We start from the raw sequence: 27,067 nt of genomic DNA on the forward strand, positions 1-27,067 counted from the left end.
GGCAGGAGGCTGATTGCCCCTTCCATCTCTGGATATTTCTGCAGGAAGCAGACCTAACTTTAAGCTACTGCAGGGTCTGAAGTCAGAAATAAGTTCTTTACGTTGAGGTGATTTGCAGCTTGATGTTTCCTACCTTTTCCCAGTTGTGTTCAGGAAAGAAGATGGCTCATCCCATCCCTCTCCCATTTCCATGCCCAGTCAAGCTTGGAAGTATAAAAGGAGACTCCCTGGAAGCTGACCTGCATGAGTATGTCAGGGAAGGGAACTATGTGAAAGTCAAGAAGCTTCTGAAAAAAGGTAAAAGCTAAGTTTAGACAAGTACTGGCAGAAAAGATTTACTTTTTCCTGTATTCTTTTATTTCTGGTAAAAAATAGTGAGCAGACTTCTTGTAGAATCCAGTTTTCTGAGTGAAATATATTAACAAAATTATTTATAGCTGCCCTTTTCCGTTAAGTGGGAATAGTTCTCAAATGAAAAAATGTATTAAGTTAGTTGAAAAAAATAATATTTTATAAGTAAAGGGCTCGTAAGGACATGAAGAGGCATTGTAAAACTAAAATTCTGAAAGTCAGCTGTAGGACTATTGTCTTTAAATGGGGTTGTATACCGATTGCCAAATGCTTAGGGAACAGTTTCAACCTTAAGCATTTTGACAAGCCGATTTGTAGCCACATAGGAACAGGGAATTTTGTACACGGATCCAAACAGTCGGTGCAGTTTCGTTTCGGTTTCAGCATCGCGGATCTCTGGGTTCTGCTGATGCAGAACTGCGCCTTCGCAGGGCGGGGCTGGGCGGGGCCGGCCCTTCGCGGCGGGCGCGCCTCTGATTGGCCACAACCCTGATGATCAGAGAGTCACCCATGACCAAGGGAATCCTGTTCCAGAATTGCCTTTAATCACTTGTGGGAAGTCCGTGTCGCTCGGGCTACAAATTCTGATGGGTTTAGGGAGCAACTGCTCCGTGTTGTGCTCGTTGTACCGCCGGTCCGTGGTGCTCAGGCTGAGCCCAGAGATGCAAAGGCCGGAGGTGATTGAACAGTGCCCTGTGGGGTTGTTCTTTCTGCTACATGAACGCCACCGTGAGAGCGTCGGGAGAGGCTCGGAGCCAGCGCGCTCCCCCGGGGGCAGCCGTGCCGCGCTGCTGCTGTTGGTACCGGGGCTGTTCTCCGCTGCTGACCCGGGGCAGCGGCAGCACGGGCGGTGCCGGTCCCTTGCGTCGTGTCGCGACAGCTGCGACAGCCGAGTTCGGGCGGCGCGTCACTCCTGGTGGGCGGGGAGAGCGGGGAGGCGGGGCCGCGGGGCCGCCAGGCTCCGGGAACGCCTGAGTGGTTTGTGGCCCTTTTTTATCATGGTTAAAAAACAGAATTTGCGGGTACAGCAGCTCGGAATCTGCTGTCTCCTGAGTTGTGACCCCAAGTGACCCACAATCACATGTCATATAAATCCCTCCGGGGATGGCGACTCAGCCCCTGCCCTGGCCAGCTGTGCCAGTGCTGGAGAGCCCTTGCAGTGAACAAATCTTCCCCAGTGTCAAGCAGCAACCTCTCGTGTTGCGACCTGAGGTCGTTTCCTCTCATCCTGTCACTGTTCCGTGGAGGAGAGACAGAGCCCAGGTGCCTCCATGCTCCTTGCAGGCAGTGGCAGGGAGGGGGACAGTCCCCCTGAGGCTCCTTTGCTCCAGGGCTCGGGAGGGAGAGAACACGGACTGAGTGGTTTGTGGCCCCTTTTAGTTTTTAATCACGGTCAAAAAACTGTTCTCGGGGATAAAGTGTCAGCCCTGCGAGCTCGGCATTGGCTGCCTCCTGAGTCCTGACCCTAAGAGCCACAAACACGTTTTATAAATCCTTCCAGTGCACCCTGGAATTTATCCAGCAGGCTGAGCCCCCTCAGCTGCCTCAAGGGCTGCTCCTCAGCTCCATGGCCCTTCCCAAAATCTGTTCCCTTGGGCTCGGGAGGGAGAGAACACGGGCTGAGTGGTTTGTGGCCCTTTTTTATTGTGGTTGAAAAACAGAATTTACAAGTAAAGGAGCTCGGGGTCTGCTGCCGCCTGAGTTGTGACCCCAAGTCACACATCGTATAAATCGTATAAATCTCTCCAGGGACGGCGACTCAGCCCCTGCCCTGGCCAGCTGTGCCAGTGCTGGAGAGCCCTTGCAGTGAACAAATCTTCCCCAGTGTCAAACAGCAACCTGTCCTGGTGCCACCTGGGGCCGTTTGCTCTCATCCTGTCACTTATTCCATAGAGGGGAGGGACAGAGCCCAGGTGCCTCCATGCTCCTTGCAGGCAGTGGCAGGGAGGGTGACAGTTCCCCTGAGGCTCCTTTGCTCCAGGCTGAGCCCCTCAGGGCTCGGGATGGAGAGAACACGGACTGAGTGGTTTGTGGCCCCTTTTTTTATTGTTAAGAAATAGAGCAAGCCCCCAAACCCTACCCTTGTTCCAGTCTTAGACTCCTCATTCTGCCATTCGTGCTCATCGCTTCCCCACTTGCCAATTAATTCCAGATCGGAATGTAATCCCAGATGTAATTCCTTTTTTTGAATGAAATCAAAGCGACCGAATATTGGAAATCACAAAGGGTTCTGACTGGAAAAGGACCCCAGGCGTCACAGAGCTCGTCCCTTAAGGAAATGGCCCATGCGGGGATCGAACCCGCGACCTTGGCGTGATCAGCACCGCGCTCTGGGCAGTCACTGAAGAGTAATTGACTGATTTATTAATACCATAATAACAATAAGAAGAAGAATAGCAAGTATATAAACTTATTTGTTAATCAGTAATTACTAAAGAACAATTAACTTATTTATTAATACAGTAATGATAACAATAACAACAATAACAATAAACTTATTAATAAGTAATTACTAAAACAATTGACTTATTTATTAATATTATAACAGTAACAATAATAACAACTATAACAATAAACTTATATATTAATAAGTAATTTAAAAGAATAAGGTACGTATTGAATATGATAACAATAATAATGACAATAACAAAAAAACTTTTTAATTAAGAAGTAATTACTAAAGAATAATTTACTTTTTTTTAAATTCTGTCCTCCTGTTATGTGTGCTCATCCATCTCTACTTATATATCCATAATTTGTACTTCTAGAGATGATGAATATATATATATCCATATATGTATATATATATATATATTTCCATGTATATATATGTATACTTATGTATCCATCTCTCTAATTTAAACAGTACATATAATTACACAACACACTAATCACCATTTGTTACTCACACATCCTTTATTTAAAATCCTCGTGGACGTGCAGTTCTTTCAATCCTTACATAAAATCACAAAAAATACCATTTGCTCTTTTCCCCCTCAATTTCTGCTGCTGGATTTTCACACCCGCAGCAGCTCAGAGCGGCGATGATGAACCACCAGCTTTTATTAAAACAATTTTTTAATTAAAACCAACCCCCACCCTTGGGAATCTTGTGTTTCCTCGCAGGAATTTTTGTGGATGCTGTGAATTCCATGGGCCAGACCTGTCTGTTCACCGCGGCGCTGCTGGGGCTGGGCAAAATCGTGGATGTGCTGCTGGAATACGGCTCCAACGCCAACCAGTTAAGTACCAAACGTTTAATTTTTCTTAATTAAAATTAATCTTCGAGTCGGTTCAGTCACCCAGTATTCACTGGGCATGAGTGGAGAAGTGCTTAAGGTGCACGTTGGGATTTTAACCAGAGCTCCTCAGTGGTAAAGAGAGAAATCAAATAGGGAAATAATTTAATTTTTTTTAAATGAAAAATTATTTTATTTGGAGCACACAATCATTCCAGGAATGCTGGTTTTTAACCAAAGCTCCTCAGTGGTAAATATAGAAATAGTTTTCTTTTTTTCTTTTCATGCTTTATTGTTTTATTTGGGACATGAAAATTACCTTTTTTTTTTTTGTGGTTAATTCTGTTATTTGGGACATTAAAATCTTCTTTTTTTCCATGCTTTATTCTGTTACTTGAGACATGAAAATTTCCTTTTTTTTGTGGTTAATTCTATTATTTAAGACACGAAAATGATCTTTTTTCATGGTTTTTTTTCCGTTACTTGAGACATGAAAATTATCTCTTTTTCCATAGTTTATTCTGTTATTTGGGACATAAAAATTTCCTTTTTTTTGTGGTTAATTCTATTATTTGGAACATGAAAATTTCCTTTTTTTTGTGGTTAATTCTATTAAATTGTTTTATTTGGGACATGAAAATTATCTTTTTTTTTTTTTTTGTTGTTTATTCTATTATTTGGGGCATGAAAATTTTCTCTTTTTTCATGGCTTATTCTATTATTTGAGACATGAAAATTTTTTTTTTTTTTTTGTGGTTTATTATTTGAGGCATGAAAATTTTATTTTTTTTTGTGGTTAATTCTATTATTTGAGACATGAAAATTTTCTCTTTTTCCATAGTTTATTCTGTTACTTGAGTTTTTTTTTTTTTTTTTTGTTGTTTATTCTATTATTTGGGACATTAAAATCTTCTTTTTTTGTGGTTTATTATTTGAGGCATGAAAATTTTATTTTTTTTTGTGGTTAATTCTATTATTTAAGACACGAAAATGATCTTTTTTCGTGTTTTTTTCCGTTACTTGAGACATGAAAGTTATCTTTTTTCCCATACTTTATTCTGTTATTTGAGACATGAAAATTTTCTGTTTTCATGGCTTATTCTATTATTTGAGACACAAAAATGATCTTTTTTCGTGTTTTTTTCCGTTACTTGAGACATGAAAGTTATCTTTTTTCCCATACTTTATTCTGTTATTTGAGACATGAAAATTTCCTTTTTTTTGTGGTTAATTCTATTATTTAAGACACGAAAATGATCTTTTTTCATGTTTTTTTTTCCTTTACTTGAGACACGACAATTATCTTTTCTCCATGCTTTACTCCACTACTCGAGACACCAAAACCCTCTTTTCCCCGTGCTTCCCTCCCTTACCTTTCATCATTTTCCGTTTCCTGCCGCCGCCCAGCCGCTGCCAGGACGGGAGCACCCCGGTGCACGCCGCGGCGTTTTCGGGGAGCCAGAGCATCCTCAGCAGGCTGCTGGACGAGGGAGGAGAGCTGCGGGTGCACGACAGCCAGGGCAGGACCCCCCAGCTCTGGGCTCTGTCCGGCTGCAGGGACAGCAGCGCCCAGGTGCGCCGACCGGAATATCGATGGGAATATTGAAATCGTCATCCCTCCCTGCTGACGCGACTCCCGTCAAAGGGAGATGGAATTGTCACTTTTTTGGGTTTTTTTGCGGTGAGGGTTGGGTGGGATTTCGGGTGTTGTCGCCTGTTTGGAGGCGGCTGTTCTTGCCTTGGCATGTAATTGGTTTGCTGTGAATGCCTTTCTCAAAATGCCCCTTTGGGTGTTGATTACATATATTCTATTTATTTTATATATTTATATATATATACATAATTTAGATTTTAATATATATTATTATTTAAAATTAGCAGGTTCTTACACCTTTCTGACAATAGCAGATTTAAGCCCGCTGTGATTAATTTTATTTCTGTTATCACAGTTCTAAACAGAAACTTGATAGCTGTAAATATCTGTATATTAAGACAAACTTTATTAATTAAACTCTTGAAACCAGCATTAAAAGCACTGGATTTTAGTGGCAGCAGGAAGTAGTTTGGGTTTTGACTTTTTAACATCCTGCAGATCTTTTTGGGGGGTGTTCCCAACTGTTTCAGGAGTTTTTGTGTCAGATACACGTTGGAAAAAATAAAAAAGCAGTGCAGGATATACTTTGTGTGTGCATATGTATATTTATTGATTATTTTGCTTTGAAAAAATAAATAGCATAAAAATCCTTGCACAATAATCTGGAATTTTAACATCCCCATGACATGTGTGGGACCAGTCAAATGCAGAAATTCTGATTTTTTTCCTTCTCTCTCTGTATCCAAGCCCTGGAATAAACAAATTGCTCTTGTTGCTTTTGGTTTTGGTGTTTAGAAATGCTGAGATTCCTGTGGGGAAGTTACTGAAAGGACAACCCAGCGTGGCCAAGAACATTTACAGCTTTGGTTTTGGGAAGGTGAGGTGCTGTGGGGAGGGATTTCCTGGTGGTGCTGGAACCTTCCCCAGGATCTCCTGTTCTCACCTGTGCTTTGTGTGATTCCTGTGCTATTTTCAGCTGTTGGTGCATTCTTATTTTCAACTGTTAGGGAATTCTTATTTTTAACTTTTAGTACATTCTTAACTTTTTAACTTTTAGTGCATTCTTAACTTTTCAACTTTTAGTGCATTCTTATTTTTAACTTTTTAACTTCTACTGCATTCTTATTTTTAACTTTTAAACTTTTAGGGCATTCTTATTTTTAACTTAAAATTTTTAGTACATTCGTATTTTCGACTTTTTAATTTTTAGTGCATTCTTATTTTCAGCTTCTCAACTTTTAGTACATTCTTATTTTTAACTTTTTAACTTTTAGTGCATTCTTAACTTTTCAACTTTTAGTGCATTCTTATTTTTAACTTTTTAACTTCTACTGCATTCTTATTTTTAACTTTTAAACTTTTAGTGCATTCTTATTTTCAACTTCTAGTGCATTCTTATTTTTAACTTTTAAACTTTTAGTACATTCGTATTTTCGACTTTTTAACTTTTAGTGCATTCTTATTTTTAACTTTTAAACTTTTAGTACATTCGTATTTTCGACTTTTTAATTTTTAGTGCATTCTTATTTTTAACTTTTAACTTTTAGTACATTCTTATCTTCAACTTTTTAACTTTAAGTGCATTCTCTTATTTTTAACTTAAAATTTTTAGTACATTCGTATTTTCGACTTTTTTAACTTTTAACTTTTAGTACATTCTTATCTTCAACTTTTACTGCATTCTTACTTTTAACTTTTACTGCATTCTTATTTTTTAACTTTTAACTTTTAGTACATTCTTATCTTCAACTTTTACTGCATTCTTACATTCTTAACTTTTAGTGCATTCTTATTTTTGACTTTTAGTACATTCTTATTTTCAACTTTTACTGCATTCTTATTTTCAGCTTTTTAAGTGCATTCTTAACTTTTTAACTTTTAGTGCATTCTTATTTTTGACTTTTAGTGCATTCTTATTTTCAACTTTTCAACTTTTTGACTTTTAGTGCATTCAACTTTTACTGCATTCTTATTTTCAGCTTTTTAAGTGCATTCTTAACTTTTTAACTTTTAGTGCATTCTTATTTCTGCTGCAAAGATGGGAGGATAAACCCCATGGAGAGCAGGGATATTCAGGCCTTTGGTGCCTGGCTGGGTTTGGGACAGCAGAAATTCCTGCTCAGTGTCACCTGTGGCACTTCCTAAGGGCTGGCTCTGCTTCCCCCTTCCAGCCTTAGTGGGAAATTTCCATTTTGGCCCTGATTTTTCAGATTTCATGGTGATGTTTGGGCTGGTTACACCCAGGGTGTTGATGAGCTTGCTGCATTTTGGGAACTGCTGCATTCCCTGTTTAATTTCCACCTGGATTTTGGGAACTGCTGCATTTTCTGTCCTGGATTTTGGGAACTGTTGCATTTCCTGTTTCAGTTCCACCTGGGCATTTCCTGTTTAATTTCCACCCGGATTTTGGGAACTGTTGTATTTTCGTGTTTCAGTTCCACCTGGATTTTGGGAACTGCTGCGTTTCCTGTTTAATTTCCACCTGGATTTTGGGAACTGTTGCATTTTCTGTTTAATTTCCACCTGGATTTTGGGAACTGTTGCATTTTCCTGTTTCAGTTCCCTCTGGATTTTGGGAACTGTTGCACTTTCTGTCCTGGATTTTGGGAACTGTTGCATTTCCTGTTTAATTTCCACCTGGATTTTGGGAACTGCTGCATTTCCTGTTTAATTTCCACCTGGATTTTGGGAACTGCTGCATTTCCTGTTTAATTTCCACCCGGATTTTGGGAACTGCTGCATTTTCTGTTTCAGTTCCACCTGGCAGGCAGTGGCCACCTGGGCTACCTGGCCTCCCTCCCAATAATTGGGGACAAAGATTTGGTCCAGGCTGACGACGAGCCAGCATTTTCTTACCACGTGGGGCCCTACATGATCATGACCAAGTAAGTGGAATTGAAGAGATTTTTAGCCCCTCTTTGTGCCTGTTGCAATCACACAGCAAACTGCTGAACCTGTGCTTTGTTTGGGTAATTTCCCACGTTTGTTCTGTGTTTATTCCATGTTTCCTGCTTGCACCTTGTTTTCTGCTGTTCATTGATTAATATCTGAGTCAGAGTGATGGCTGAGAGGCCAAGAACAACCCACAAGCAATATTAACCCAATTTTGGCTGATTACTGGTGGCACTGTTTCAGTATTGATCTTTTTTTGTGGTGAGAAATACATTTAGGCTTGCAGAGATTGTGTTGTTCAGCATTTAATCCTTGTAAATCTTTGTCCAGGATTTCCTCTGGAGATGCAGGTGTGCAGCCTGTGGTGAAATGAGACTTGCAAGGGCAGGCTGAGCATTCAATAAAAATCTTGTAATTATTGGTAATAATTACAATAATATGGTAATGTCTAATTACTGTGTGTTAAGCAAGTGGTTGTGTCTCAGAGGCAGCCAGAGAATTGACAAATTGGTGATTTAATCTCCCCAAAACTCAGATTTGTGTCACTGATGACCTATGGAGAAGGGAATTCCTTGTGGAAAGGGTGGGATTTTGTGCAATGAACCTTTCCTGCTCCATCAACCTTCAGCAGGACGAGTTTATTGTCAGTTTAAAAGAGCAAAATTTAAACTCCTGACAGCGGGAGGCAGCACCAGAGCACCACAGAAAATTATTGGTAAGAATTTTCCTGGTAAAAATCGGTATATAACCACATAACTGAGGGGAAAAAAACCCAGACAACCAAAAAAAGAGGGAAAACACTTCTTGGGAATATCTGGTCCAGATTCCTGGTGTTCTTTGCAGCCTGATGTGGGGAGGCAGCAGGGTGACAGTGAAGGAACTGAGCTTCCAGCCCCAGCAGAAGAGCTGGAAGCTGCGCCTGGCTGATCTGCTGCTGGCAGAGCAGGAGCACAGCAGGTGGGGCAGGGGCTGGGCCTGGGGTCTGCAGGGGTGGGGGAGTACCTGGGAAGAATGGGATTTACCTTGGGAAGAATGGGATTTACCTCCCAGCAGTGTTAACCTGGGGTTACACTTCTTCCCCAGACCAGAAATACAATTTTTTTTCCCCACTCCTGATCTTTTAAAATCGAGTATTTCACTTAAAAAATACATTGACACTGAAATCTATTCCAACATTCATGTCGTATTGATAAAAGCAGGGCAGCACTTTCCTTCTTCTCATCTCAGATTTCCCTTGGAAATTTGATTTTTCCTCTCCCTGTGCAGCAAGCTCCGCCACCCTCACTTGCTGCAGCTGATGTCTGTCTGTCTGTCCTGTGACCTGGAGAAAACTCGTCTGGTCTACGAGAGGGTTCACTTTGGTTCTCTCTACAGCATCCTCCACGAAAGGGTAACTGCAATGCTTGAGTTTTAAATAATAATTAGTCAGAAGTTTAGTGACTAACATCTTTCCTCGAGAAGGCAAAATCCTCAGGGTGTATCTGAGTTTCTGGTTATTTTTCTTATTTTTAAAATAAATGTTTTAAAATTAATTAATTTTTAAAATTGAATTAAAAATAAATAAATAAAATTTAAATTTAAAATCAACTACTTTAAAAAAAATTGATTCAATTTTAAAAAAATTAATCAAATTTTAAAATTAATTAAATTTTTTTAAAATTTAAATTTAATAGATTAAAAATCAATCAGTTTTTAAAGTAATAATTTTAAACTTATTAATTAGAATTAAAATATTAATTAAATTAAAATTTAATTTAAAAAATTAAATTTAATACATTTAAAAGAATTTAATCCATATAAAAATTTTATATAAATCTCTATTTTATAAATAAATATATTAATATAAATATATTAATAAAATCTCTATTTTATTGTTGCCATTTGATTTTTTTCTCTTCTTTTTAAGGCGTTGTTACTTGATTTGCCACCGAGAACAAAACCCAAATTTCCTCTTTCTCCACCAACAAATTCCACTCGCTGCCTTCTTCCCCAAATCACACCCATAAGAACCACCAATCACTTTCTCCCACCTCAAGTTTAATTTATCTTATTAATTCATTAATTTAATTGATTTCATTAATTTAACTTATCATTCAGATTTGGTGCTTTTGGGGTTGTTCTTTCAGCGTGCAGAGTTCCCAGTGCTGCAGACAGAGACCCTGGTGCACATCCTGCTCCAGGTGCTGGATGCTCTGCGCTTCCTGCACTCCCGGGGCTTCGTCCACCGCTCCCTCTCCTCCCTGGCCATCCAGGTCGTGTCCTCGGGCGAGGGCAAGCTCTGCAACCTGGAGTACATGATAGAAAGGTGAAAAAACTCCTCAGGGCTGCTCTGAAATGGGGTTTTCCCCAAAGATCTGACACTGGGTTTTTAGGAATTGGGGCTCTTGTTGGAAACCAGGATGTCACCATGGTATTTTATGGAAAAATCCATAAAAATATTGTATGGAAAAATCCATAAGAATATTGTATGAAAAATTCCTCAGGGCTGCTCTGAAATGGGGTTTTCCCCAAAGATCAGGATTTTTAGGAATTGGGGCTCTTGTTGGAAGCCAGGATGTCACCATGGTATTTTATGGAAAAATCCATAAAAGTATTTTATTGAAAAGTCCATAAGCAGAAAATGTTTTAGATAAGAAATAATAAACAGCCTTGGGAACGACAGCCAAAGACTTCTGACTCCTTCTCCCACAGCTGGGTTGGGGAAAAGAGACTTTTAACACTCCTTGGGGTCAGCTTGACCAGAGGAGATCTTGGGAGGCTCTCAGCAGTGAGGAATCACACCATTCCAGAGGGAAGGTGTTGGATTAAACCAGACTTTGTGGCTTAGAGACCTTCAGTGGGAAGGAAAAATGTGTGAAATGTTTGCACAGGCTGTTTGTAAGGAGGTGTCCATCCAAGTGAGGTGCTGAGAGTGGATAAGACACTGTTTGATTTTTAAATGGTTTTTTTTTTCTTTTTAAGTGACTTTTAGAGTTGGTCTGATCTGTGAGATTATGTAATTAGGAAACCAGTCAGTGGGGAGAGAGGGAAGAGACTGTTCAAAAAATGATTTATGAAAAAAGGAAGCACCTTTGTAGCTGATTAGTTTGCAATCCATTGTGCTTTGGGCTTTTCTGTGTATTTTATAGTGTGGATGGTGCTCTGCACAGAATTCTTTCATAAAGGGTTTTATTACTATTGGGAAATGTCACAAAAATGCCTGGCATGGCCCTGAAGACCACTGGGACCTTAGATGGCCACACTTGACCAGATAACCAAATTTTTGGTTCAAGGTTTCACACTCTTTCTGCAGGGAAACTTCATGGAAATGAAAAGGAAAGGAAAAGGAACACCCAGCACCTCCTTAGACTGGTGGGAATTAAGTGCCACCAGTCAGATAAAGAGGATTTTTTTTTTAACCCCAGTGAATTATTACTGAAATTATCCCCTAGACACATTGGAAAATAAAAAATTTTTACAGGCTTTCTGTGTTTTATTCATGGTCAGAGCTAAAGGGTTGTTTGGAAAGCTCCTGTTGGGAAAAGTTCTGCTTTTTTTTAGGGTTTATTACTTTTTTTCTCCTTCTTCTCCTTCCTCTCCTTCTTCTCTTTCTTCTTCTCCTTCTTCTCCTTCTTCTGTCTTCTTTCTTCTTCTTCTTCTCATCATCATTATCATTATTATCATTATTATATTTTGTTTATATTTTACGTTTAATTTTTTATTATTTTTAGGTTTTTTTGTTGTAAAGTCCTTAAAGCAGGTGTTTCTTTCCCCAGAAAATCTTTGCCAAAATACATTTACTGCACATTTCTATTTGCAGAAATGCCCTGAACCTTTTCTGTATTAAACTAAAAGCTGTAGCACACTCAGGTGTTTACAAACCTTGCAGCTGAGCGTGCTGTATGTCCTGATTTACCATTTTTCCCCCTTTTTGCAGCAAGGACAGTGGGGAGCACAGTGACCTGACCCGAATCCCCGTCCCAGCCCAGCTGTTCCGCTGGAGCTCCCCTGAAATAATCCTGGGCAAGCCTGGCACAGTCAGGTCAGATGTTTACAGCTTCTGTGCAGTGCTGCAGGAGGCCCTGACAGGTCAGTGCCCAGCTTTGGGCTGGCTTGCTTCAACTGGAAAAATAAACCAGGCAAAAAAAAACCCCCAAATATTAACGACAATAATAGAGATTATTGGGAACTCCTGTAAAATGGGATCAGAAAACTTAAAATTGTGTGGCTAAGGGATGAAATTAATGGGGGATATTGGAGAAATAAAATGCTTTTCTGCTGTTTATTTTTCTTCTTCCTACCAGCACAGCAAAACATTCAATTAAGTCTTTTCAGTGTTCAAAACAAGCTTGTGCAGCTTTTATGTTTTTGATCTCTGTGATAACTTAGAGATAAGTTAATGTTACTTTATTATTGTAGCTGTTATTACAGATAATGTCTGTTCTGCATTCACTTTGACTATTCTGACAGTGAAATGGGATAAACAATTACCCTAAAAATTAATCCCAGTGAAGAATCCAGAGCAGGATTGTTTGCAGTGTCACTCTCCTCCAGATATTTCTGTCAGCTCCCTTGAAAGCACCCACTGCTGGAATAGGGCAGGGAGGAGATGCCAGTGCTTGTTTTTAATTGTAAAATAGGGGATGGACAGGGAATAATGTGATTTTTAAATTTTATTACATTCTATTTTATCACTTTTTTTAAAATTACATCAGGGAATGATGTAATTTTTTAAAAAATTAACATTAAAGTGCAGCTGGTGACATAAAATCTGCACTTGTGTCTTGCAGAGAGCCCTCCCTGGAAAGGTGTGGAAGACTCAGCTGTGAAGCAGCTCATCCTTTCAGGGGAGCAGCTGGAAGCAGATGCCAGGCTCCCCCTGCTCTATTATGATGTGGTCAAGTCAGGGCTGGACCCCAAACAGAGGAACCGCTCCATGAAGCTTCAGGATATTCAATATGTCCTGAAAAATGACCTGAAGGTGATTCCCAGCCCTCTAATTCTGATGTGTCCATTCAGATTCTGCTGAAATCTAGAGGAGGTGATCCAGCCTCCTCAGAAAAGCAGGCAGAGACGCTGAACTGACAAATACAATTGTATTTTGTTCCTTTTTTGTTTGTTTTGTTTTACAGGACTTGGTTAAATCTAAAAGTGGCCACGCTGGTGGAGTACCCAAAGCCCAGAGATCTGCTGTTCTTGCAGATGTGAACATCTGCTGGGCATCAGCTTTTAGCTTCCAGAAGAGAAGAGTGGAACTGCAGGAAAAAGAGATGAGCAGGGCTGGTGAGTTTCCTGGGGCAGGATGTCCTTCGTGTGCTCCTCACATCATTCAAACAGCAGCACGCACAGATTTTGTGATGTAGGTTGAAAAGGGAAGCAATTGTTTTTGGATTTTAGCTGCCACTTAATGCAGGCTCAGGTCTCTAAATCTGTTTTGTTCAGGCAGAGTTTTCAGCAGAGGTGTCACACGCTGCTCATGGAATTTCTGAATTCCCAAAATTCGCTCCTCAGCCTGCAAAAGCAGCACGGCTGTGGGATTCCTGGAGAAATAATCTCGTGTTTCCAATTGTATTTTTTCAGGTGGCTTTTCTGCCCCCGAGGACTCTGTTCTGCCCAAGGAGAGCAGTGCTGTGGTGCTGCAGGAGGCAGCAGCCAGCGCAGAGCCCCCTGTGCAGGACAGCAGCCCCGGTGCCTCCTCTGAGCTGCAGACTGAGAGCGACGTGGATGGGAGCCTGTGCAGCTTTGAGATGAATGAAATCCTGGCCAGTTATCCAGAAGGTCCCCAAGACTTCCTGGAAGGAGGACCTGGGTCAGGGCAGGCTCTAAAGGATGCAGAAATGCAGCAGAAGCAAGAGCAGAGCCAGTGGGAGGGTGAGGAGGAAGGGGAATCCTCGGGGTCCAGCACGGGCTTCACTGGAGAGGAGGAGGAGGAGGAAGAGGAGGAAGAAGAGGAGGAGAAGGAGGAAGAAGAGGAAAGGGTGAGAGAAGCCTCTGGGCTGTCCCAGGTGAGAGGAGCTGCTGGCAGGAGGCTGAGCAGCCCCTCCCAGAGCGAGCAGCACATCAGCAAGTGCGTCCTGAACCTCAAGATCATGCAGAGCATGCTGCAGCAGGCTGGGCATTCCCTGAGCAGGACAGAGGAGAAACTGGACAGGCTGAAGGCCATGGCAAAGCAGAAGAGGCTGCTCCAGGAGGTCAGGATGAACCTGCTTCCCAAGGAAAGTTCTCAGGGAAGACACTGGGATGGGTCTGATGCCACTTCCCAAAACACCATGAAGGTTCTTTCTGGAGTAGATATTTTTTTACACCAGGCTGTGGCTCCACCATGCAGGGACTACATTCCCCCTCCAGTAACCTGTCAGGCACCAGGCAGAGACAGCTTCCAGGCTGTTCCCAAGACAGCCAAGGAGAGAGAGGAAATTCAGAATGAGAAATGGAAGAGCAAAACTGCAACCACCCATCGTGATGCGGGCTGCAGCCTGGGCAAAGGGCTGGATGGTGAAGTGAGCCTAAACCAGGAGGTAAAGTGTTGAGCAGGGGCCTGGTTATCATTTCTGTGATCCTTAGCAGGAGAAAAGCTGCAGGGATGGGTGGTGTGCAGGAAGGGGGGTGAATCTGTCCTTTAAAATGTGCTTTGTATACAGGAATGAAGACAGCTCAGCAGTGCAGTTGTGTTATTTCCTCTTTCTCTCCAGTCCTCCCAGGACAACACTGATCCAGGGGCTCAGAGTGGGGTTAAAATCCAAATCTGCACTCAAATGGAGATGGGAATATCAGGGAAAAGGCCAGTGGAGAAATTTTTCTGTTTGTGTTGAGGCCTGAGCTCTGATTGAGAAGGGCTTCTGAATCACTTTCATTATTAAATTCATGGACCAAAGAGAAAGAGAAATTCAATTACATCTCTCCTGTCAGGATAATCTTGAGTCATTCGTGTCCACTCATCCCCCTGGAAGCTTCATGTTTTGATTGCCTGCACTGAAACCTGCTATAAATCCAGGGCAGAGTTATTGCTGGAGTTGTCACCCTTTGTCCCGAGCAGAGCAGCTAAAATAAAACCCAGGGATTAAAGTTGGTGCTGTCCTGTTCTGAGGAACAGCCAGCTCAGGCAGGAATTAGCAGAGTGCCCAGGGTGTGCTGAATCATGGCTTGTTGGACTCTTTTCAGCATTTCCTCCCACACGTGTCTGCAAGATGCCAGAAAAAGTTCAACCTGCAGTGCCAGAGAGGAGCTGATTCACATCCTGCAGCAAGAAGGGGAGAGGAGAAGTGGTGAGTTTTGATCTTATTCATAGAAGAGTTAATTCTGACAGATTTCATCTGGAGAGAGACTGTCAGAGGAGGCACATCAGGATCAAGGCTGGCATTAAATGTTCCTCAGGAAGGCAAAAGCCATCTGTGCAGAGAGGAGCCTGCTGTGAGTCACTGTCAGCTGCAGAGCTGCTGTGACAGGGCACTTTGTGTTAAAGAGTGCTGTTAGAAATGACTTCACATGCCTCTGGGATGGAGGTCAGTGGTCCAAAATGTACCAGGGCCTAAGGGGAGCAATCTGGGAAGATATTAATGGAGGTGGTTCTCCTCTCTGGGCACAGCCTCCTTCAATTCCCAGCAGAAATGCTTTTTAATGTCATCCCTGTGTGTTTGTATGCAGGAATGGAAAGCACATGTTGAAATTACCTGGCAAAACTTGTGCAGATTCATGTTGGAAAGAGGGGGACAGAAACTTCTTTTAGTGTTTAGTCAAATCAGGAAAACTGCTGCAGTTTTAAAATTAATCCATGATCCATTTGGATCACAAAGACCAGGTGGTAAAGGTTAGAACAGAAATATTTGATGGTCAGTGGAGGTCAGGGAGTGAACTCTGGTGGGAGAATCATTGTCCAGGTCTGAAACTGTGATAAAACAATAAAACAATCCCCACATCAATGGTGATAAAACAATAAAACAATCCCCACATCACCCATGGTGTGGTTTTGGAGCTGCAGCATCTGAAGGCAGCTGACAGCTCTGAGATGCAGAGTTGAATGTACAGCTTGTCTGGTTAATCTAGAATAAACCTAAATAATTATCTGTGCTTTCCAAGCTCCTGGCAGCTCAATCTGCTGGTTCTGCTGGGTTGTTAAAAGGCTGAGAGCACACGTGCTCTAATTCATTTAAAACAGTTTGGAGCCTTTTCCTGGCTGGGGAATACTTGACACAATGTGCTCGGGCTCTAAAATAGTTTGTGCACTTCATAATCATTTACTGCAGGTGCCATTCAAAACCAAGGGTGGAATTCTGCAGCAAAAAAAGCAGCGAGAAGAGGAGAGTGGTGCAGTCAGGATGGAGGAGTGAGTAAATCAGTGTTAAATCAGTGTTAAATCAATGTTAAATCAGCGTTAAATCAGCATTAATGTCAGAAATCTTGCTGCAGTGCAGAGCATTAAACTCAGCACATGAGGAAAGGTCTCTGTGCCTTAATTGCTGGAGCTCTGCGAGGCTGTTTTGGATGGAATCCAAGCGAGTGGGACCCTGTGTCTTGCACACTCTGGGCATGGAATCATGCCAGGCACGTTGGGGTGGTTTGGTTTCTGGAGCTGGAGGGATTTCTAGCCTGGCTTTGGACACTGAGTGGGCTCAGGAAGGGCAGGGATGGCAGTGCCCAGTGGATGGCAGCACGGGCATGGATAATAGAGAATCAAACCAACAAAACCTTCCTGTACAGACTTGTCCATGTCAATTTGTGCGGGTTTTCAGCTTTATTTAGAAGAAAAGGAAGTGCTTAATTTAAAATAAGAGGAAGTGTTTAGCTCTTTTCATGACAAAGGCTGTGCTAACCTTTGCATTTCCAAGTCTGCAGGCAGAGTTAAACACAGGGGATGCTTTGAAGGTCCAGATTCTGGGGTGTGAAGTGTTCATTTTGGGGGTTTTTTTGTGCAGCTGAAGTCAAGCAGATGGCCAGAAGAGTGGCCTCGGGTCGGCTGGGGCTCAGCTGTCCCTACCCTGGCGGGGAGTGCACGTCTGAGAGTGAAGCAGAAAGTGCCAAGGAGCCCCCCCAGGCTGGAGCCCCCCAGAGCCAGGAGCAGCAGAGGGGTGGGTGGCAGCCCTGGGAGCTGGGCTCTGAGGACACAACCGACTCTGGGGAGAGTGATCCGGACAGGACTTCCACAGGTGAGGAGGCTGAGGCATAAAATGCTGCGTTCTCTTTTTGTCCCCTTTCCATTTCCAATCAGATTTCAGCTTCTGTGGTTTTTTATTTTTCTTTTTTACAAGAATTGTCCATTTTATCTTTGCCCTCAGGGCAAGTCAGTCAATCATTGATGGGGATAAATAGAGATAAGATGAGTATTAGGTGTTAATAGGTGCAGGGAATGAGCTTGGAGACCTTCATCATCACTGATTATTGTTATCAGCATGAGAAACCCAAAGCTCTCAGACCCTTGAGAGTGCTATCACACTTTTATTTCTTCCAGTTTCACCACACTGCTGCTTTTTCTGCAGCAGCTCAGTGGGTAAAGCTTTTGAAAAAGTTCTGGACAAAAGAACAGGGCAAGGTTCCCCTGCTTAGATTAATTAACGAGGTGAGCATTTAAATGTCATTATTTCTCCGTGTTCCTGGCAGACAATTAGTGTCACTGTCTGCTCTCATTGATATTCCAGCAGTGCCTCAGACACTCACTTCACATCTCTTTTTTATTTTTTATTATTTTTGGTTAATGATTTTGTTCCGTTCTGACATCCTAGGGAGGAGCTGCCAGTCCCCAGCACCAGATGAGCAAGCAGAGTCTGGAAAATCCATTCCTAAGAGTTCAGTCCTTCCTCAGCAAGCTGAGAATCTCTCTAGAGTATGTACAGAAATCCAGGGAATTTAGTGGCAGCTGCTTATCCATGGAAAAGTTTAGTCTGGTGTTACATCCTGAGCTGATCTGAGTAACAATTCCCCTCCTCCTTCCCCCTTTTTTTAAAATTTTGTTTTATAAACCACCAAGGTAATGCAAGGAGCATGAGGTGGGTTGAAAGTCAGTGAACAATTAAATAGAATTTCAGAATTTCAGTGGTTTTTATTGGCTGAAATTTGTATTTTTTATTGCTAGAGAGTGGGATCATCCCAGGTGATGATGTCTTTCACAGGGACATTCAAGGGAATTACATTGTTCCCTTAATTCACCTCCTGATGTGACTGAAGAATTCTTCACTCCTGATTATTTCCTTCCTCCTGCTCTTGAGGGAAGGTCAGAACCAGAGGTAAAAATAACATTTTTTGGACATAAGTTACACAACATGTGGTTTAATTGTGCTCTCATTTGATTTGAAGAGGGCTGTGGAAAATGGGAGATTTTTTTTTTCCATTATTTTTCTTTTCTTTCAAAATATTACCTGCAAATATTTAGGTAAGAGTAAGCAAATTAATCTTCATTAATTTCTGGAAGATGCAAAACTTTTCTATTTTACTGCTAAATCCAGGCTGGGCTGTTTGCTGATGAGCTCCTGAAAAGTTTCTCTCTCCACTCCCATTATTGGGAACATCATCCTGGGAGAGTTGTCCTGCCCTTTGCAGCTGCTCTGTCAAAAATTGAATTAAATTCTCTTTTTCCCCTTTTCAGACCTCAAACGCTGAGGGCAAAGCAGAAGATGTTTGTGCAGGATTTTTACAGAAATTACCTGCAGATGCAGCATCAGCAAGTCAGGCTCCAGGTAAATGTGGTTTTTTTTCTTGAAGCACTTCTGAGGAGTTGTGGCATTGATGTTTTTGCCAGCAGCTCTCCTGTCACAAGGCTGGACCTCCATTCTTCAGCCTCAACTGATCTCTTATTCCTCTCATTCCAAAATTACTGTTTTTGGGAGAGTTCAGGACATTTAGGATTTTGGTTTGGGCACTGCAGTGCCTGAAATCATTTCAGATGCAGTGTTTATGTACTTGCTGTGTTTCAGCTAAAAAGCCAAAACAAAAACTTATTTGAAACCTTTTTATTTTTACCCTGGGGCGAAGTTTAATCTTTTTATGCAACTTGCTGTGGTGCTGGAAACTGAATTAGAGTTGTATTTACACATTAATATTCTCATTGCTGGGAGGATCTTGGGCTTAAACCCAGTGAGAGCTGACAGAGTGTGTGTGCAGAATAATGGAAGAATCCTTGTTTCCTTCTTCTGTTGTCTCTTTTAGCTCAATTTTGTAAATGTTGTGATATTCCCCAGTGCTTCAGTGCCTGCCTGGCAGCTGTGCCATGTTTATGAAAATGCATCTTTAAAACACATTTGTCTCTCGATAACAACAAAGGTCACAAGAACTCAGACAGAAAAGGAAAAAAAAAAATAAAAATTAATAAAGTCACAATTTCCTGTTCAATGAGTTGGGTTGTTTTCTTTTGTGCTTGCAAAAGCCAGTAACAGGGAACATTTGTTATTTGTATTCAGGAGGAAAAATACTATTCTGCAGCACAACACCACAGAGCTGTGGCAGTAACAAGCTGGGAGTGAATCAGCTGAGCCAAATGCCTGGAGCCAGGTAGAAAAACTCATTTTCATTGTTCCTTCAGGCATAAATTAGCTTTTAAAGTGTGCTCTCTTCATTAATTCTGCTTATATATCTAATATTCAAATAAGATGCCAGTGGTGGTTTTTAATGATTATCTACGTAGCTCAGCTCCTTGCTAAGGAAATACAAAAAGGGATTTTCACAGGTCTCAAGGGGTTTTGTCTTTTGCAGAGTTTGGTGGGGGTTTTTTTTGCCTTAATGAGGGAGCTAAAATAGGGAGGGAAAAAAAAATCCATGTACATATCACAATTCCTTTTCCACTGATAAACCAGAGCCTGAAACAGAGCAAAGATAATTCAAATTAAAGCTTCAGTCATCTGCTTTAATTTTGGTTGTGAAGCTGAAGTGCCATGAAGATCCTGCCTTTCCCAACCCCCTGGGATCAGCCCAGGAAAGTTCACAGGATCCTGCCTGGGGGCAACATCAGATTTGGCAGTCTCTGAATCAATCTTGGAGGTTTGGCTGGCTCCTCTGGAAAACAGGAGGGGTTTTTTATCCTGTAAATTTTGTATTTTACCAGCATGGGGAGAAGTTGGCTGTGACTGCCAGGGCTCCTCCCCACCAGGAGCTGAGTTCCCTGGGCCAGAGGGAGGCACCAGCAGTGGAAATCGCTTGGCTTTAGGATAAAAAAAGAAGGTTTTTGGTTGCTCCCTTCACTTAGGAACTTGTGGCAGCAGGACAGAGGGGATGTTGCTCTCTGAGCATCTGCCTAATCCTCTTTGACCTTGTCACAATCTGAGACAGATCAAGGGATGATGGCACAATGGAGTGGTGTGTATTCCTGGGTTTTTATTTCTTTTATTTAATTTTATTAATTTCACCTAATTTTATTAAATTCACATAATTTCACTTAATTTTATTGATTTCACTTTTGTTCTGAAGCTGCAGATGTCAGTTAGATTTCACTTTTTTTTTTTTTTCTGAAGCTGCAAATGTCAGTGACAAGTTTTAACAAATCCTTAATCTGTTAAAAATGCCATTTTTCTCCTACCAATCTCCACCTTCTGAGGTTTTAAGCAAAAAGTGTTGATGAGCTGCAGGCTACCTCAGTGCTTAAACTTCCTGAGAGAAAGGAAACCAAATTTCTCGATTTCCATCATTTTCTGAGGGTGAATGTGACCTTTCCTCCCTCGTTTCAGTGTGGATGCAGCACGAGAAGCGACGCTGTGGGAGCCACAGGAAGAATGCCAAGAAAAAGATGTGTAAGAGCCACATTTTATAGCAAAATTGGTCATTAACTACAAAATTTTGTGTTGGTGCAAGACAGGGAGAGGGGACAGCCCAAGAGAAAACTCCCCAGAGTACTGAGAGAGTATTTTCCTGTGAAAAGTTGTGAGATTGGTGTAAAAGAGTTGTCCTTAGTTGGGAATATTTTCATATTCAGAAGTAATTAATTTGGTGTTCATCTGGGTGTGCTTCTTCCCATGGAAAGTGTGAGGATTCCTGGTTTCTTCTCTCCATATGGCACAGGGAAATAAAATCACTTTAAAGAGCAAATCGTTCGTGTGGAGCCAAATAAATTTTATTCCAGAAATAGTCCTGTGATTTTCAGAGGGAAAAAAAAATCTGCAGAGTGTGTTTGTGATTCAGCTAATGAGGTTAATTTATATTTACAGCTAATGGAGTTTGCATAAAATTACTGATTTACAGGAGGTGTCTTTTCTTTCCATGGCCTTTGAGGATGATGGAATCCAGGGTGTATTTCCCCCAAATTTGATCAATTTGAATTTCATTTTTTTTTCACTTGGGGGTCTGTCAGTGCCTTCAGCAGTCTCAGTTTATCAGAGTCATTCTTTTAAATGCTCCCAAGGCCTACATTTAGTCTTAATTAATGGCTCATTAATTTTTCTTAACCCTTGAGGTTTTCCCTTGCCTTTGGTGATCTTTTATTTTTTTCTACCTTTTGGTTCACATTTGGAGCTCCTGCCCTTTCTGGAAGCAGCTTCCTGAGCTGGTTTTATAGGAGGATTATTTAAGACATCCTGGAAAGGAAGGGGAAGAAAATAATTAACCTTTTCTGCCTCTGCAACTTCCCTGAGGATTGTGATTTTGGGCCTCCCAAGATTCCTGTGGGAATTTTCAAAGGGAACATCTCCCTCCATTCCAATGATCTAGATAAGACTGCACGAAATTAAAATTTCAAGACCCTGAAAATAGCAGGATCTGGTGATTCACAGCTGCAGGAAGTGGCTATTCTAACTGTCAGAACATCTCTCAATAATTCAGATCAGTGGCAGATATTCAGGATTTGTCCAGCATCCCCTGTGAGCAGAACTTCCAGAGGGGTGTGGAGTGTAAAACACCTCGGCTGAGCCACGCTCCCACCAGTGTCAGCACCCCCCTGGGCTCAGGTAATGCAGGGAGGGGGAAAAAGAGGATTTACAGGGAATGATTTCTCCTCTCTGTGCCAGCCAGGCCTTTCTGCCAGGATTTTTTGATGTAAAAATCATCAAGGTGAATCGTGAAGCTCCATTTCTGTGTGCAGAAATGTCAGGCTTGCACAAGGAATGCTGTTGTTCCTGTTGTTGGAAATCTCACTGTCCAAAGACACAGAATTAAAGGAGAATTTACAGGGACACAGATGAAAAAGTCACTGCCTGAAAGGTCTCTGGAAGATATTGGCAGCCTTCATAAATCAGAAATGAAGTAATTTAAATTTGAATTGATGCATGTGGATTTCAGCATTTTAAAGGAAATTTAATAAGCATTCAGTATGTTTATAACGAGTTAAATAACATGATAAATGTTTGTTGAGCTGGAGTGCTAAAGAGTAATGAATTAACATTTGCTTTGTGCTTCATTAATTTGGTATAAGACAGTGGCTGGAATTTCTTGGCAAAGTTTTGTCTGAGGTGGAACTCCTGGATTATCAGTTTGGTCTTTTATGGGTAGAGTTTCTTGTGCAGGTGCCTGTTCCCTTTAAATTTTTTCTGCTTCTGTTGAAGTGTGCTAAAGATACAAAAATTCCAAAAATAATTCTCCAGCTTCGCTGTCTTTACTTTTTTTTTTCCCCCCTGTTTTTTTTTTAATTCTAGACGAAAAATTTCCATTAGCCTTTGAGAAATACAAACAGTGCCGTGAGTTTTCTTCAGATTCTTCCTTTTGTGGCTCTCAAGAGACCTCCTCCACTGTGTTCAAGACTTTCACCACAGCCTGTGAAGGGGAGAGGAGCATGGAAATTCCAGTGGTGGCTCCACGATTTTGCCCATTTGGATTGAAAGAGCCTGTAAGTCAGAAAATAACTTCTGCCAGGAATTTCTTTAAATATTCTTTTAATGTTCCTTAAAAATATTTTTTTTTGACAATACTTTTATTAAAAAGAAATGCAAGTAGAGAAATGCTTGTAGGTCTTTGAGTGTTTTGGAGTCATGGCTCTGTGGATGAAGTGGCAAAAGTCCTGACTGAGTGTTTTGGAGTCATGGCTCTGTGGATGAAGTGGCAAAAGTCAAGTCCTGATTGATTTCAGGCACTGGTTACACAAAAATTTGGGTTCCTCTTGCTGGGGAATGTTGGCTTCTCTCCAAGTGGCCATTCCCTGCCCTCCATCTCTTCCTGGCTGTAGGAAATTTCACTTCCCAGCCTTTGGAATTTTGGATTGGGGCAGGAATTTGGAATGGACAAAAGGAAAAAGGAAAAGGAAAAACCCGGGCTGGATTACGGAATGGACTGGGCAAAAGTGAAAACCCAGGCTGGATTTGGGATGGAGTCTGGAATGGTCTTGGCAAAAGCAAAAACAGGGAGTGGATTCCAGCCTGAGTCCAGAATGGACTTGGCAAAAGGGAAAACCTGCACTGGATTCCAGACAGAGTCTGGAATGGACTTGGCAAAAGCAAAAACAGGGAGTGGATTCCAGCCTGAGTCCAGAATCGACTTGGCAAAAGGGAAAACCTGGACTGGATTTTACGCAGAGTCTGGAATGGACTCAGCAAAACAAAAAACCCAGACTGGATTCTGGCCAGAGTCTGGAATGGACTCGGCAAAAGGGAAAACCTGGACTAGATTTTGCCTGGAATCCAGAATGGACTTGGCAAAAGGGAAAACCTGGACTAGATTTTGCCTGGAGTCCAGAATGAACTTGGCAAAAGGAGGTTTGAATGAGCCCTTTGCTCAAGGCTTTTTTCTCCTTTTTCTGCACATTAAGTGTGCCCAATCTCGTCAGCTTTGTTCAAACCCCTCCCTCTGGAGTGCAGAGTTTCCACTGATCCTTTTGGCACTGAAGGTGCTCCCGAGCCACAGCATTATCTCAAATTGCCTTTGCAGACAGTTTTGGATAAAACAGTTGCCTTTTCACCTTTCTCATTATTTCCACTGCTGGGGCTGTGGTTGAGAGCTGGAATCAGGGTTTGCTCAGGCACGGCAGCAGCGAGTGCTCATTGTGTAGCTGACCTGACACAGGCAGGGCTGTGTCGTGCTGCTCCAGTGCCAGAACACTTGGAATTCATTAAATTCATTTACAGCCCTGAGTGGCTCTGCTGATGCTGTCACTTCGTGTCCAAAATCTTATTCTAGAATTAAGTGCATATTGCCACTTTGAGGGTAGTGGGGATTTGCCTCTGCTTACAAATTCTTAATTTTGGGGGGGCTCTTCTGATGAACAGATGTGCCTGGCTTTAATAATGAGAGATCCCGAGCAGAGAATGAGAACTGAAGAAATCTTGGAACTGTCCAGTCAGAAAATTCAGTGTTGAAATAAAGATTATGTAGCTGATGGTATCTCACAGCTAAAATCTGACTGCACAGCAGCCTAAGCAAAAGTTTTGACACGTCATTTTTACTCTATTTTCATATTCTGGTCTGATTGAAAAGCTTAGTTTAAAATTTAATGGTCAGCTCAGGCTTTAATTGAAGCCTACCTAAATTTAGGTAGAATTTAATTGAATTGAATTTAGGTAGAATTTAATTGAATTCTACCTAAATTTTGGATTTAGCATGTTGAAGGGGAGGATTGAAGATCAGCAGTTTTCCAGTTTACCTTCTTGTATTTAATTCTGTTTGATCTCACACAGGTTGGGTTGCCACCAGTTGCTTCATCCCTGAGGAACACCAGGCAGGCACCTGGTAAGCCTTTTATCCCAGCCCCAGCCAAAATAAATTGTACAATAAACAGAGAAATGGATTTGAAAGGAAATTCAGCAGTCTATTAGTTATTTTTAATTTTTTTCCCCCTTTTTTTTTTTTTTTGCTCCTGGATGTCTCTTTTTAGAGGGATAAATAGCTAAGCACTCCACCATGTACTGCTGGTGCTAACTAGGTTATGGATTTTGTGTTTGCACCTGCACACTAAGAACTCTGACCTGTAAATCAACCTCTGTTTGAAGTGTAAATATTACTGGCCTCAGATTTCTGATACAGCACTGAGAGCTGAATGTGCAAGTCTGGCTCGAAATGATTTTTCCATTATGGAATTATTTAGGGAAATTTGATAAAATATGAATGAGCCAGGCTCGTGCAGGGTGTTAAATGAAATATGTAAGCAAGATGCTATCAGAGTGTAAGCCTATGTCACACTTATTAAGGATTAATCACTGCTAATTAACTAGAATATTTTTTTTCCTCTGTCTCAGCACTCTCAGAGGCATCTCCCCCCTCCATTGATGAGCTGCCTCCACCAGCCCAAGAGCTGCTGGATGAAATTGGTAAGAGGCACTTCACCCCAAACTGTGGGAGGCTTTCCAGCTGTGCTCAGTCAGGATTTCTCCCAAGCCATTCACTGCCAAAATACACTGGAGCTTCCAAATTAGTTGCAGTCAATTATTAGGAAGATCAAGAGCTTAAATGATCAGCAGCTTAAATAACTGGCAGTTCTTGAAGCCTCTGCATTTCTCTGAGTGGTTTCCTTGCTGCTGAGAGCACACTGAGTGCAGGTGGAGTTTAACACAGAGAGGAATTTGGTGTACACTGAAAATTTCAAAGGTGTCCTGGAGCAATTTGTGTTCCCTGTTAGAGGAGGCAGCTGCACCCCCCAGGTGTCTGTGCAGAGCTCAGTGATTTACATTTCTTCTTGTGTTCCCACACATCTCCAGTCAGAAAATGTAAAAACTCTGTGTGGTTTTCACTGGGAGGGTGTTGGAGAAGAGTTTGCTTTGCTTATCCATCATTAAGCTCTTCCTAAATTAACACCAGACATTGGGATAATTAAAATGTCCATCCTGACCTTATTTCCTCATTCATCAGAGCAAGAACCTGTGGAGATTGGCTTCGTCAGTGATGCCATTAATGATGGTCAGGGGCAGCCTGTAGGTTAAAATAATTATAAAATATATAATTAAAATAAATAAATTTTATATTATATTACATTATATTATATTATATGACATTATATTACATGACATTACATGACATTACATTATATCACATTATATTAATAATTATAAAGTATATGTAAAATAGTTATAAAAATAATATATAAAAGAATTATAAATCATGTACAGGTTTTCCTCTAGGGTTGGATGGATAAAGTTATATGGTATTTTAGTGTGTAGTCAGCCTAGATCAATATGGAAATAATGCTTTTTTTAACAGAACACTTAAAGTAGCAAGATTCCATCACTCCAGACTTGGAAGGGATGGGATTGCAAGACTCCAGAGTGCAAGTGAATGGTTGGTTGCTAACAGTCCCAGTGTAGAGATTAAAAATAGAAAATTCCTTTTGCCTTGCTGCAAGCTGCCTCTGAGTCCTCGTCACTGGGTGTTCAGCTGGAACAATAAACTGCAATTTTTAGCTTGGTGCCCCCACCAATGTTTGCTGCCTTTGCCTGAGTGTTCCCTCCAGAGTCCACGGGGAGCTGCTGTGGGAGGTTTGCAGGTCTAACCAGGAGAACTCATTTTCTGCTTTTATTGTGCCACTGTGGCTTGTGCTGTGCTCAAACACAGGTGACAACACCCACAGGAGCAGAGGTGCTGGGCAGGTGGTGTCAAATCCCTTCTGGGAGGGTGATTCAGTTCAGAAAGTGGCCAGTGCACCCTACCTGTTAATGTGCCTAATTCTCCAGCATGAAATAATGCCTCTGATTTCACAGAGGAAGAAAATAGCTTCCACTGGGGTAATGAATATTGTATTTCCTGCTCTGTTACAAAGACAGCAGAGTGGTGAATCTTTGTGCTGCTGCAAATGCAAATGGTGCTAAGTGGGAATCATTTTTAGATGTACAACAAGTCGTGTCAGAGGAGCAGAAAACCTAAATGTTTATAGGCTGTGCTTTTTTTTTCCTCCAGTGAGTCACAAAGTGAGCAGCAGCAAAAAAAAAAAACAGACAAAAAAAGGCAAAAAAAAAAAAAAAAAAGGCAGAACATGAGTTAAGTCTGTAAAAAGCTAAATAACACTTGGGAATGATGCTGGCACATGTTTGGTTGTCCTACAGCTTTGTCAAATCTTTTCCTGAGGGAGGGAAGTTCGTTGGAGCTTCTTGTTTTTAGGGGGAGAGGACTGCAGCAGGCTATTGCTGGCTGCTCAATCACTGTGGTTTTCTTGTATTTGCATAAAGCACAGCTATTTCTGACTCCC

The 27,067-nt window shown here is 41.5% G+C and overlaps 1 protein-coding gene across 1 annotated transcript in view; it reads left to right on the forward strand.

Annotated features, from left to right (window-relative positions):
* The first annotated feature begins 161 nt into the window (after positions 1–161).
* The window catches only part of TEX14 (testis expressed 14, intercellular bridge forming factor), a 30,261-nt gene continuing 3,355 nt past the window's right edge, over positions 162–27,067 (forward strand). The window contains 25 exon segments of the mRNA XM_041482727.1: positions 162–297; positions 3,478–3,592; positions 4,998–5,163; positions 5,990–6,061; positions 7,939–8,069; positions 8,920–9,033; positions 9,343–9,466; positions 10,203–10,381; positions 11,993–12,144; positions 12,846–13,036; positions 13,188–13,338; positions 13,636–14,573; positions 15,217–15,320; positions 16,299–16,378; positions 16,968–17,198; positions 17,772–17,872; positions 18,159–18,272; positions 18,632–18,722; positions 19,443–19,533; positions 20,703–20,765; positions 21,790–21,914; positions 22,599–22,789; positions 24,570–24,621; positions 25,128–25,199; positions 26,086–26,163. Of these exon segments, the coding sequence (XP_041338661.1) occupies positions 162–297; positions 3,478–3,592; positions 4,998–5,163; positions 5,990–6,061; positions 7,939–8,069; positions 8,920–9,033; positions 9,343–9,466; positions 10,203–10,381; positions 11,993–12,144; positions 12,846–13,036; positions 13,188–13,338; positions 13,636–14,573; positions 15,217–15,320; positions 16,299–16,378; positions 16,968–17,198; positions 17,772–17,872; positions 18,159–18,272; positions 18,632–18,722; positions 19,443–19,533; positions 20,703–20,765; positions 21,790–21,914; positions 22,599–22,789; positions 24,570–24,621; positions 25,128–25,199; positions 26,086–26,163 (3,862 nt within the window).

The sequence above is a fragment of the Pyrgilauda ruficollis genome, unplaced genomic scaffold (assembly GCF_017590135.1).
Source record: "Pyrgilauda ruficollis isolate IOZ18807 unplaced genomic scaffold, ASM1759013v1 scaffold59, whole genome shotgun sequence".
Lineage (NCBI taxonomy): Eukaryota > Metazoa > Chordata > Aves > Passeriformes > Passeridae > Pyrgilauda > Pyrgilauda ruficollis.